Genomic DNA, 14,115 nt, shown 5'->3' on the forward strand with positions numbered 1-14,115 from the left:
TTTGTTTACTTTCATCTGACAGTTTTGGAGGATCTTGCAGGCGCAGATGTCTGCCTTGGCACGCACACAGTAACGCCAACATTGATTGGACCTGAGGGGCAGGCGAGGGGTAGGGGCGCAGTATAAAAAGTTTGAGAAAAAACAGAAAGGAACATCCAGTCTTTCAAGTTCACCAAATCAAGAAACCATCAAACACTGTTCATCACAAATGTAATTATTATGCCGGTTGTTGAAAACAGAACATTTTTCTGAGTTCGAATCACTTTCTGTAATCAGCTTTACTAAAAGGGTGAACACATTTGTTGAGTCGTAATGTCCGAGTGGCTTTGCCATTGCCGTCTAACTCTATAACTTCAAAAACAGCTGGAGCTCATTAGCATGCAGCACTGGAGCCTGTGGAGTTACACAGTGCCTCCATCCCACAGATTCATATTCACATGTTGGCAGGGTCTCTCAACACCATTCTGTGACAAGGTCGTGTCCTGCTGTTTCCAAGCACACTGTTGTGTCATTGTGTGACTAGTCCTATCATCACACTTGAATGTACACCTTGCTCACTGTGTTAGTCTGGCCGGTTTAAGCAGGTATATCCCTAGTAGTTTATTCCCATGGCTGCTTCCAAACAGGAACAAATGTGCAGACAAATGTCATAATGTCCTACCGTCTGTTGCTGACTTATAAATAGGGACAAACAGGGCATATTCAATGACATTATAAAGCATACAAGTAAAAAAGTAGCTCTGTTATTTTTCAGTTACAGGTTGCACTTAAAGTCTCAGCAGCAGTCGCTGGGAATGTGTTTTAGCTGCTTCTTGTTCACTGAAATCACTATGGATACACCTCATTAATGACAATTTATAGCACAGATTTGCTCCATTGGCCTTTTACATGTACAAATTTGTTGCTTAGTAAAAAGGTGAACTCCTATCGCCTTAAATAAAAAGAATACTGTGTGTGGCCTCATAATTTGTGGGATGGACTGACAAGATATTGACCAGCCATGCTATTAGTTTTTTGGGGGGGCTGACTGTGCTTTTCGGTGTTATTATATTATCTTAATAAGCCAAGTGTCTCTGAGGGCTCAGACAGAAATTATTTGCAGTATTGATGTTGTGCAGTACAGATGATGGATAGGCAGTATAGTCATTGCAGCATTCAACCAAATACAAAATGGTGCTTTGATTCCAGGTCCCCCCCTGAGTGGGTGGGTGGTGATAAAGGGCAGCTGTGAGGCAGTGGTTGACTTTGAATAAAAACATCAATAATAGATAGATAGATAGATAGATAGATGTATGTTACTCCACCATAAACAACAGATAAACACTCACAATAAAATGAAGAGCAAAATTTGCACTTCAGAACAAGACACAGAACATGTAATTGGCATATACACAATATATACATTTAAATCAGTAATACTAATGAGAAAAAGGTCAGTGAGAACAGTTATGCAAAAAGGCAGCAAATTATATATGTAAGAAAAACAGGGTGTTCAGATAGTATAGCAAAAGGTACACAGTGTATCTGTTTTTAGTTTTACACAGAGGGAATGTGCAATGTTTGTCATGGAGGGGTGCGCCGATTGTGTTGAGGAACAGGACCCAGATGCAGATACTGGAAAGAGGAGTTGGTGGTTGAACAAAAAGTGATCTTTTATTTGGATGATGGCAGCAAAGAACAAGAAAACAATGAAACTTAAGAAAGAACTGAGAACAACTATGAACACTGTGTAAACTAAGGCTACTTTGAAACACAGTGAAAACTATGAGGAAAAACCTACAAAACACTATGGCTAAGACTGTGGTGGGAATAACAGACGACCTGACAATGAGATACAGGAAACAGAGGACTTAAAAACACAGGAGGTGATTAGGGGAAGTGGGAACACATGGGGAAAGCAGCTGACTGACATGAACATAATGATGGGACAGGGGAAGTGAAACTAAATACAATGAAGGCACAGTAGACTCCTCCAAAATAAAACAGGAAACATGGAGATGTAGACATGACATTAACTTGACAACAAGAACCACACAGACATGAAACATGACAGGTAGATGCATGAACCAGGGAGACTTAGTGTAGGGGAGGATGAGAAACAAAGGACTAAACAGCAGTCTAGAAACTAACTAGATGAGCTAAACTGGAACACAAATAAATAAAAAAGAAACATGAAAACTCAAACACTAGGCCACACGACCCAGTACCATGATAGTGTTAATATGAAAGGTAAAAATAACTTCTTAAAACATTTATGGCAGCAAAGCTGAATGTGTCTGTTTCAGGCTCCGCCTTTTTCTGTCTGTGATGAATGTTGTGAAATGGGTCGTGCATGATATAGAGCAGTTTCTTCAGTAACCTCCTGACTCCCCGTCTCCAGGTTTTGACCAATGGTAGTTCTGCCTTTGCGAATGAGTTTATTGATCCTGCTGGCATCTCTGGCACTGATGCTGTTCCCCTGCAGACCACAGATGGTACTTGCAGCCACAGATTGGTACCCAGCATCTTGTTGCATAGAGCGAAAGATCTGGGCTTCCTCAGAGAAAATTGTCTGTTCCTCGCCTATATGTCAACAGCACCAGTGTTCGTCCACCCATCCAGTCTACTTATGAAACGTACCCAGTATTTATAATGCTGAATTCTTACCTCGTCACCTATGAGGATTAAAGGATTGTTAGAAAGGGTACATGATACCACACAGAGTCTTTGGAGACTTTCTGTATGTAGCATGAGTCAAAGTCATCCTGGAATTAGAGTGAACAGAGATTCTCTTGTTACATGTGTATTTTACTAGCCACTTCAAGCCAGGAGGTCCCTAGTTGAATAAAACAGGGATGCTTTAACAGATAATTAGCAGCCCAGATGAGAGCAAATGCCCTGACTCCCATCCTGAGGAGTTTCTAGATTAATCTAGTCAGGATGCGATCAGCATGTGGCATGCTGGGTCACTGATGGTACTGATTAAGTCACTTAAATTATAAGGTATAAAGTATTCTGTATATATCTGTTGTCAACATATCATGCAAATTGTTGCTTTTTGGTTTATGTAATACAATAAAATAAAACATAAGCAAACAAGCAGAAAATGAACTACATGAGCAGTCTGGGTGAAATTTTAACCTCGTGTGGATGTTTATTTCAAGCCCTGGTGCTCAAAGTACTTAAGATCACCAGATGTCTGTTAACTCTTATTTAGTGATTACAGTCGTGATTGCTTTTAAATGTAAATGCAAAGAGAGAGAGGCGAAAGAGGTGGAGACATTGATTCAGTTCATTGCTGCAAAGCATTATAAGACAACAGGTGGAGAGGAGTGTGTCACTGAGGCAGAGTGACTGCATAGAAAAGGTCATATACTGTAGTATGAGGAAGAACGAGTGGTGAGATAGCAGCAGCAGCAGCAGCTTCACAGCTCAGCCCATCCTCCCATGACAGCGCAGAGCTACGTTCTGCCTCTCCGCTTTGTCGTCAGAGCAGCCCCAGCCTCCCGCCCGCGCACAACTCCTCTCCGCTCTGCACCAGAAAGGAGCATTCTCCTCTCTCCCTCGTTTTCATATCCTCTCCCTCTCTCTCTCTCTCTCGCTCTCTCTCTCTCTCCTTTTCTGTCAGTTAGTGTGTCCTCAGAATGAGGTTAGCGGCACCAGCAGCAGCATCAGCAGTAGATAGAGACAGCAGAGGAACAGTTACTGCAGCAGCCAGGAGAGGCTGTCCTTCAGCCGTGCACCATCTACCGCTGCATTCACCCCTGCCCTGAGAACGCAACGCTCATCCCTGTGCTCTCTTTCTGTGCCTCTCCCTGCTCCTCCCTCACCTTCTGTCCTCCTTGAATTCGTCTCTTGAATTCACCCCCCCCCACCACCCCTCTCTCTCTTCCTCTCTTTCTCCATAGCAGTGATGGGGGAGACCACCATGTAGAGACAGAGAGGCAGCGGAGGCAACAGCAGAATAGCAGCAATGGGAAGCCACACATGGAGCGGGTCTGGACTGCAGCCGTGGTGAGCCTGAGACCGACAGGACTTGCATCTACCATCACTGCCCTTCTCAGGACCTGACCACTGGGGCTGTCCAGTGCTTACCTGGATGCTCCCCACTTGTGTTTTTTCATCCCCTCTTCTTCTCCTCCTCTGCTGCTCTCTCTTCTCTTCTTCTTTTTCTTCTCTGATGGTTTTTTGTCTGCTGAAATCTGTCTTTCCTGAAACAGAGAAGCTGCTCATCAATTTATCCCCACGGATTTTTTCCGCTTTTTAATCCCTGTATCTCCTTACTTTTCTTTGAAGAGATTTTTTTTTTCTCTTTTTGTTGCTGTTGCCTCATTCACATCTATTTTGGATTTTTTTTTCTTGGAAGAGACTGAGCTCTCTTGTGAAAGCTTTTGTTTAATCTATAAGCAATAAGAAACACTAATCTAACTGACTTAACTAGCTGACATCATGGGAGACATGTCCAACAGCGATTTTTACGCCAAGAACCAAAGAAATGAGGGCAACCATGCAGCAGCCTTTGGCTGCTCGCTCATGGAGCTGCGCTCGCTCATGGAGCTGCGTGGAACAGAGGCGGTGGTCAAGCTCCAGGAGGACTCCGGGGGAGTAGAAGGACTGTGCAAACGACTGAAAACCTCACCCACAGAAGGTGAGTTACTGCGCTTATTTATGCATGTGCGTGGTTGTGAATGTGAAAATGGATGCAGTGGTACTTATTGTACCAAAGACCATTTCTTGAAGAATATGTCCTCCTATGCAGACTGCAGATTTCCAGTATCTGTTCTGTATTTTTTTTTTTAATTTTATGGATTACCATAACCTGCTGTATGGATAACCTGCTTCTTTGATACCAAAATCACTGATAAAATCACAGACATGCAGCAACATTGTAAAGCACCTGGAGAAATGCATAAACACAACATCAGCAAAGTACACATGGGAGGGAGTCCCGTTTGAGGGGACTAATGAAAATTCTTCACAGCCAGCTTTGTTAGACCTGTTCAGTATGCACAGAAATCTCTGTGAACAATTTAGCCCCCCCTAACTCCCCCCTCCCCTGCAAAAGCATCCCACCCTCCCTTGTCATTCTCTTTTTCAGCCAATTGGCTATAGCCTGAAGGAGCAGGTCGCTGGAGCAACACGGTAGAGATTTTGGCCATGTGGGATGTGCTGCGGTTCTTGGGCATGAGAGAAATGGCATAAAAATATCCAAATCCTAATCTGTTTCCTACTTCTTATTTTTAATTAAAAAATAAAACAGTAAGAATTTATATGCAGATGTGCTTCTATGGTTTTACCCTAGCGTACGTAGCGTGTTTGTTCTCACAGATTTTCATTTAAGAACATGATGCAAAAATCCATAATGGTGGTTGTATTTGTGTCAGCCCAATCACTTAAAGCAGTTTTTTTAAATGCATACCTAACATCCCCACAAGCAGAAAAATTGGCCTTTCGAATAGCTACACCAGCATATTGAATATTTATCACAGTACTTAAATCATCTACCTCCCCAGACATTGGGATAATTGATCAGTATTCGTGTAGTGTCACCAGTGTGACATCAGAGGTAGCCTGTAACGCTATAGGCTGACACCCAAAGAAGATTGTGTTTCCTGATCGTCTTCTGTCAGACCATTTCTAGGTCAACTCATGGTTACGCCCACTGGCTATAAGAGTAAACTAGATAAATTTAGGGAAACTTTAAAAAAAAATGTTTTATTATTATTGCACGGTTAAATAAATAGTGAATAAATATTTAAAAAGAGATGGATTAAAACAAAACTGAACACAGAATCAGACAGAACACAGATTCTTACCCTTCAGTTTTCTCAGAAGCCTGGTTCCTTGATGTATACCTATACCCGTGATGTAGTTGCTGACTGGGAGGTGAAGAGCTAGCATTTCCTTTAGGCAGCCAGATGGTGAATGGCACGAGTCATTCAGGGGCTCGATGGGCTGTCGGGCTACAGCTTGGTTTCCAAGAACAGTTGGCATTGAGCTGCTTGGTGAATGACCTGTTTTCCTTCAGATAGGAGAGAAGACTGTTGGTGGATATGACTGTTTTCTCAAGAGACAGTAGAGACATGCAGAACGTCAGTAGGTCCACCTTGGTCGAAAGCAAAGAAATACGAAATAACTTTATGGACAGTGTTGCCCCTTGAGGATTGGGGGGATGGAGAGATGCTCGGGGGATTGAAAATCTTTCATACTGTGGAAAAGCAAGAGTAGGAGGGTCTTTACCCAGAAGAAATTATTATAGTACGGAAGCCACAATATGCTGAAAACACCGCTGTAACACCCATAAAATTGCGAGTGAGCTTTTCAGGAAAACATGCCCTCACATTTGGATAAAATTCCCTAACTAGAGAAGAACCAGTAATGCTGTAAAATACTCATTATTAAAAGGTTACGCTTCAGTTTATATTATAGTGCCACTTCTTTAGCCTTGTGCTGAATATCTAATTGTGGTGACTACTGCTCATCACCATATTTGCAACATGAGCAGAAACAATGCCTGCAGTGTTACAGTGATACTCAAATTAAATTGAATTTGAGCTAGCAATAAAATTATCATACCAGACATAAAATTATAATTTAATTTTCCCATTCTCACGAGGATCATGATTACATGATTGAATATTACATTTTATCAGTCAACTAAATACTAACCCAGGATCACAGCCTGCCGATGTGCAATAACACACAAAAATTAAACTAATGTAATAAAAAGAGGGGACTTGTAATCATTAACATACTGTTGTCTACACCCATACTTAATTACCTTAAAACGCTAGACAAAAGCAAATTAATCTGCTCAAGGAATAATTACAAATGCATCTCATTTAAAACCTATGAAGGTCTCACATTAAATCACCCAAAACGTCTGGCATTAGATTATCGCCTTCAAATGTAGAACTCCACGGTCTTTCAAAATATACTGCTTTCTGCTTGATATACCCAGTTTTTACAATAAAATAGTTAAAAGAAGTGGAAAAAAATACATCTTTGTGGTGCAGTTAACAATATATATGAGTCACATACTGACTGCATTACTTAAAATAGTACATCACATCAAATGTGTGTACCATTAATTATTAATTCACCATACAGTATGTACCATTTAGTGGATTTACTCTGAGTACTTCAGCTCAAGGAGGTTTACCTGTATCATATTTATTTATTACTACTTTTAGCTGCTTTTAGGGGTCACCACAGCAGGTAAGTCTGAATATTTTATTTGGCAAACCCCCATGGGATTTGTGTCTCCAGGGATCTTTCATTTGTAAGGCATATGTGTCAACCACTACACTATAGACACGCTATCACATATATTTTAGCATATACCATATTTATTTATTGAAGATTTTTAATTGGTCAGTCCATTTAACAAGTCATTTTTTCAGTTAGGGTCTGAGCTCTATTGCTAACAAGCAGGCTGTCTTCTCCCCGGTGCCTGGTTAGGCTTAATTACTTTTGATAAATTAATTGTTTTCTTTGACAGGATCAGTGACTAAATTTAAACTGAGTGGGTGGTTGGTGCAATTGTATATTAGAAAATATATTATATTATATTAGAAAGATGATCCTGCAGCTCTTTCAAGTTATTTTCTAAGGCTTGCCGTCATGTGTGTTGTGTAATATGAATGTGTCCCATGGGGCTGTGTTAGATCATAAGAGACCCTCGTGTTACATTGTTTCTATGATGATTCATCCTGTATTTGGAAACAAATTCCCGGGTGTTCAGGTCTGTGTGACAAAACCAGCTGAAACCAGTCAATCAAGCTCAAAAACCAGCCCAGTACTCAAGAATCAGACAGTCAAGAGCAACAACACAACAACATGTATGTAAAGTCAGTTCGATTAGTAAAATTTGAGTGTTAAAAATATTACAGTCATAGTGTGCTTTGAATTTGTAGCTATAATTTTCATGCAAAACAGATCTACCAAAGTGTCATTTAACCTACAGCAACTCTTCAGCAGTAACCCAGTTCTGCAGTCAAACCACCAGATGTACATTATTCATACAATCGCTATAAAATCAGCACATACAATAGTTATATTTCTGGGAAATACACTGCACTGAAATACACTTAAATTTTAAATTTCTGGGTTCTCCAGTTCTTAGCCTTCAGAGGTTCAGTACCTTTACCCAGGATGTAGTTACCAAGAAGGTGAGTGTAGGAGTGAAGAGCTAACGTTTCTCTCAGGCAGCCAGCAGGTGAAGGGTCGGATGCGCTGTCAGGCTACAGCTTAGTTTCTGAGAAGATATGGCATGCGACCGACCAGCATATGACCTGCTTTTCGGAAGACAAAAGGAAAAGGTGTTTTTCGTGAGAGTTGACTTGCTGGTTTCATAAGACACAGTAGAGAGCTGCAACACATCAGTAATGCTCCTCGGGAGGAACGAGAAATCAACAGAGAGAGCTCAGCCGTTCCTCGAGGGTCTGGATGATAGAGAAGTGCTCAAAGCATTGATGGTTTTTGATGCTGAGAACGAGGGTAGGAGGATACTTAGGCAAACATTTGCAGGGAAGCAGTTGTAAATATAGATGGGATTAGAGCCCACATTTTATAGACAGTTTTTCTACATTGCAAAACTACAGTGGTAATTTACATTAAATTAAGCAATAAATACTAATTAATACATGAGAAACTTTGAAGATGCAACAATAATAATAAAATTCAGATTTTCTTTTTTTACACAACCTGTTTTAGCCTCTCTGAGTCTGAATAATTAAATTTCATTTCCTCAAACTCACACCTTTCCTTTAAAATGCTTTTCTTTGCCGTGCCTCATTTATTTATCACTGTTACCTACAACTCTCAACCTCTGCTTGGACACAACTTCTAGAACTACATAGACCATTTCACACCTGTTTTTGAGTCCTAACTAATTAGCTACAAACCTTAACTGCACTGCAATTGTGTATCTAACAGGATTATGCTCGCAGCTCGATCATTTTAATACCACGACCTCATGTCTACTATCCACCACTTTTTTGACTCTTCTTCACTCTACAAAAAGTTAATAGGACTATTTCAAGCTTGCATGGGTTTGAAAAAAGCTAATCTGGTTCATTTTATACAGACAATGTCAAGTTTTTCAGGTGTGAGGGTGACATTTTTCAGTTCAATTGTTAGAACAGAATTTGCGTAACCAAATGGGATCTTTAATTTAGGTCAAATGTAGAGGTCTGTGCACTTAAAAAAGTATGGAAAGAAGCTAAATTGCAAGTGGCGAACAAGAGGGATATTTGATGATTGTGCATCACGCTGGCTGGCTGTTTTGCCCACCCTCTGTGCTAAACTGTTATCTGTCTGCAAGAAAAAAACCTGCAGATCTCAACATATTGAACTGACCTTTTTAGAATTGGTAAAATGATTTGCTCTCACTTTGCAACCATGCCATGGATATCTTCTCGCTTACGTTGTCTTACTTTTTACCTGCCTTTGTATGTCCTGTCTTTATTTGTCCTTCCTACTTCCACCAAGCTTCCTCCTAATCAAGGCCCCCCGCCCCCAGGCTGCCCTTTATCTCTGTCTCCCATTCCTATCTATCACCACACCTTACCTCTCCTCCCTCTTCTCTTTTCTTTCCTCTGCTCCCATTTCTATTTCAGTGTACTGGTCGGTCGCTGGTATCCCAGTGGGCCAGTGTACAGCGTAGCCTAAATAGTCTTGCTCTAAATCTATAACCTTCATCATCTCTGTCTTCCATTCTCACTTCTTTTACTAAGTTAGCAACAATACAATAATGCTATAAAAGTAGCTCCAAATTTTTAAACTTGTCTGTCTCTAACCTAGTAAAATATTTTCACATAATATAAACTTTACTTTTTATTGATATAAAAAAAGACTAAATTTCATTTTAAGCAGATTAGCTTTCATAAACCACAGAGCATAGTAGGCTTTGATGAGTAAAAAACATGACTGTAACTGAGTGAACACAGATCCAAGAAGGGGACTGCTCCTGCATGGCCTTGTGTGGCAGTAATACCAGCGGCGCATAACCAGATGGCACATCATGCACGTTGCCTGCACTTCTCATGGGAAAACTTGGTTCTTGAGTAAACAGTTCCATCTCTAAAGTGAAAACTGAGCTTATTCATCAGAATGTAATTTGAAACCAGATTTGGATTGCCTCCTCACAAAAAGACACAAGTTAGAATTAGGTTTACACAGCATCAAAATCCTTGTAAAGGAAAATCCACATTTTCAAACAACTCTGTACACTTATTTAGATGGTAAGTTATTAAACATTATATAAATAATATAAATAAATATATAAATAAATGGCAAAAGGACATAAAAACTGCATGTTTAGCGTCACCAGCATGATTATATTTCCACCCTGTTTTCTGTTGTTGATTTAAACTGAGAATATTTTGAGTTTGATGCTCATTCCCATTCTGTTTTTTTCTTTAGTGTTGTTGTCCTTCATATCTGTCCTTGCTTTACTTTAGCGATGGACATAGTTACCATGATGTCACCTTCTGGTTTTTGAAGTCCTGTTTTGAAGCTTCGAGATGAATCAGTGGTTAAGAGTAACCATAAAAGGTAGCCATTTATATTTTTCCGTAGATTTCTACAGGGCTGGAAGTATTTTTGCAACCACAGCTATCGCCATATGGTGGCCTTCAAATCAAATGCAGGTAAACGTGCATGAAATCTGCATTCTTTCTAATGGTCAGTAGGGGCTGCAAAAAGATGAACAGTTGTTTGGAAGTAAAGGGGAAATGAGCCAACTCACTCCTTTTTTATACCCCTGTGAACACTTAACTGATTAGTTTATGGTTTCAATCACTAGTTTCATGTCGTATTGAATACAACATGATTAATCATTTTTGTAAATGATGGTCTCCTGTCGAGTCAAAACACAGGGTATGCCTTAGGGTGGGCTTAACATTTGGCATATGTTTGGCTACAGTACAAGAATACGCTCAGTCAGATCCTCTCGTTGTACAGTTTGAAAACCCAAGATGACAGCAGCCAAACTGCTTAGCTCGAGGCTTTAAAATATGATTTCACCAACCGAGAGATTCCATCTTTTATATACAGTTTATGACTTCATTACAAACTGTCCGATTTGCTTCTGTTCAAAATATCAGCTTAATGTGTTTCCACTGCTGAGACCACTCATCCCCTGAAAACAGTCACACAGGAACCACTGGTTTCTTTTTGTACTATTCAGAGTGCTGTACTGCTGTTACTGCTTCTAATCATGCAACTCTACACACTTTAGTCCCAATGTTCTGTACTGTTACTGTAATGAGGGCTTTATAAATTCTATACATAGCCCAGGAGAGTGTTTTCTCCCCTCATCTGTCATCTGCTTTTCTCACTTCCTCTTTTTCTTCACCTCTCCTCTCTCTTTCCCTTCTGGGACTGCAGAGTTCAGTTGAAGACACCACCTGTTCTCCCATTTCATCGTCTTTAGTCCTCATTCTAATTCACTCCCATATTCTCTTTGTTTTCCTCCCTGCTTGTTTTCTCTTCACATTTCAGTGTGCATTCTGACATTTCTGCACATTCTCCTCTTCTGATCGTAACCTCCATTATTCTTGTATATTTGTCCCTCATCACACCTTTCCTCCTCACCCCCTTTCTTTTCCACCCTCCCTCCATCTCTCCATCCCCGATGTTCATACTAATCACGTCCTCCAGTCGCAGCACCATGAGCACGTTCCCCTCTGACGCAGTCTATTTAATCTCTCTCCCACAAGGGATCTCTCACATGGCGCTGCCGTCTCTTTAATAAGGACAATTTCTCCTGCTCTGCTCCTCCTCTGCTCCTCTTGTATCTGCCCTCCTCTTGCTCCCTCCTCCCCTAGTGACTCTGTAAAAGGGCTGGAAGAGGTAGGGGAAAAAAAAGAGAGACGGAATGAAATTGGAGGCAGCGAAGAAGGGAGAGAGAGAGAGAGATGGCTCTCAGAGGACAGATTATAAATGATACACAGCCATTTTGCTCTGTGAGAAAGCAAAACCACACTGTGGGCAGACACGCACACGTAGACATGTACACCACTACTCACACAGGTGTTCTGCAGTGTAGTAGCAGTGACCTTGAGGCAGACTGAAGCAGTAATCTGGCACAGCAGTCAGTCACTGCAGTACCACTCTATATGCGGTATTAAGAAGATTTACACTGGTGCCCTAATGAGTGGTTCATGTAATACTTTGGATGTCATGAAAAAAAAGTCTGTTTTCAATAAAGGTTCATCAATAATTCATCAATTCTTTGCAAATTAGTGATAAGCAGTAATCATAAGAAAACAACATGGGCTTGCTACAGTGCACCCACAAACAAAAGTCTCTCTGATGTCTTTTTCTTGTATTTTTGCATGTTTTTTCCCCTTTAGCTTAGCTGTTGTGAAATAGTGACCAGATAACAGTAAAATTAAACTATATAAAGCACGATATCATACATAAATCCAGTTATTAAAAGATAACAAAGTGCTTTTAAATGATCCTAGACTGTCAGGAATGTGAAATAAGGAAAAAAATAACCTTTCAGCTGCACTGACACTTGAATCTGAGAGCTTGATAGCGAACTGAAACACGAGAAGTCAGCTACCTCACATGCTATCAAACCTAGAGATATAAAAGCGTTGATGGCTTGATATAAAAGAGAAACCCATAAAGGTTCACCCTGGCAACCTAAATGATTCCGATTAAACTTTGATAAAAGATTAGAAAAATTGCTAGTGAGAGCTAATAAACCATTTGCATGCCTTATTACAAAACTAGTGCAAACTTTTTTTAATTCGGTGTAATAAAAAAGGACTAACAGATGTTAGGGAACAATAATAATGGCTGGTGAATCTTTCCGCTGCACTGGGAAGTGCAATCATTTCTCAGAAGCTTAGACTATTATATTAGGCTTTTATCGCTGTTCCTAGAGAAGTACAACCTCAGCTACATGGATTTGTTATGTAAGAGAGTGGCCTCCAATGTATACATTAACCATATACTTTATTATTGATTTCCCGCATAACAAATGTGCTAATTTTGGTTTGAAGATGTTTCCAGCCATGTCAACGAGGTGAGTCTATGTTTGCTTTCATGGTGACGCACCTCCTGCAGGAACTACAACAGAAATGGTTTTGGTGACTTTGACAGGTTTTTATATTTGTGTGTCTGGACAGATTTTAGTCAACATGATGACTACTGTGAACGGTATAGTCAAAATGAAGGGCCACTTAAAAGATGGGTACAGTCTGACTCATGAGCACTGAATAAAGGGTAGCTGAATCATGTGCAAAGAGGCAAGATTACACTCATGTTCCTACATTGGGTTTAATTCAAATATGGTTGTGGTCTTATAATCCGCTGCAATATGTATATATTTAAAGTGTCTATATGTATATGTCTATATGTATATGTCTATATATATATATATATATATATATATATATATATATCCCCTTGTTGCATATGTGTGCAACTCTCTGATGAAATCACAGCTTTAGAGGGAATGTCAGAAAGATACACACACAGATGCTGGGCATGTCCCAAGAGATGCCTGACTGAATTAAGAGGACAGCTGCCAAAAACCAGACTCTACTGGCCTGTTCCCATGGAGCCTGGTGCTGACTCATGACAGTATACAGTATGTCTGTCTGTGTGAGTTTATACTATAGTGTACAGATTGGCACAGTAAACATGGCTGAAGATGTAAAATTTCTTTTTAGAATCCAAAAAGTGACTGTAAGCTAATCCAGTGCTAATAAAAAAAACAAGACATCTGCTTAATAAACTTTTACTTGGAAATCAATTTAGAACAAGCTTAGGTGCCCTCTCTTATGGATATAACCTTATATTGGATCATATCTTTATTTGAAAAGTAATTTATTGTGTTTGCTTACGAGCTATTACGCCTATTAAGTCTGGCTTTGTGGAAGTATTTTGATCTTTGTCCTAGGTTGCTGTTGTATATCTACATGCAGTTCTTGTCTGCTGAAATGTCTTAAATCTGAAATGCTGGAAGTCAGAAGTATCTGGGTAGGGAGTTGACAGGCACGGCAGTGCTTTTAGCTGGATATGCAGAGTCCGGGTGTATAACCGGCTTGTTTCTCTCCATGTCAGCTCTTTTCCTGAGTTGACCTCTCTCCTCTCTTTTCTCCTGCTGTGGGGCAG

At 40.2% G+C, this 14,115-nt stretch overlaps 1 protein-coding gene across 15 annotated transcripts in view; it reads left to right on the forward strand.

Annotated features, from left to right (window-relative positions):
* atp2b2 (ATPase plasma membrane Ca2+ transporting 2) overlaps positions 1-14,115 on the forward strand; it is a 124,712-nt gene that overhangs the window by 53,818 nt on the left and 56,779 nt on the right. For 7 of the 15 annotated variants that reach the window (XM_006783273.2, XM_006783277.2, XM_035904510.2 and 4 more), the window contains exon 1: positions 3,471-4,627. In XM_006783273.2, coding sequence (XP_006783336.1) covers positions 4,429-4,627 — 199 coding nt within the window. In that variant the 5' untranslated portion in view covers positions 3,471-4,428. Of the gene's footprint in view, positions 1-3,470; positions 4,628-14,115 lie in introns of those variants that run through there. The other 8 variants (XM_087840805.1, XM_087840806.1, XM_006783269.3 and 5 more) reach the window with 2 other exon arrangements.

This window comes from Neolamprologus brichardi, chromosome 5 (genome assembly GCF_056152115.1).
Source record: "Neolamprologus brichardi isolate AB-2024 chromosome 5, ASM5615211v1, whole genome shotgun sequence".
NCBI classification, from domain to species: domain Eukaryota; kingdom Metazoa; phylum Chordata; class Actinopteri; order Cichliformes; family Cichlidae; genus Neolamprologus; species Neolamprologus brichardi.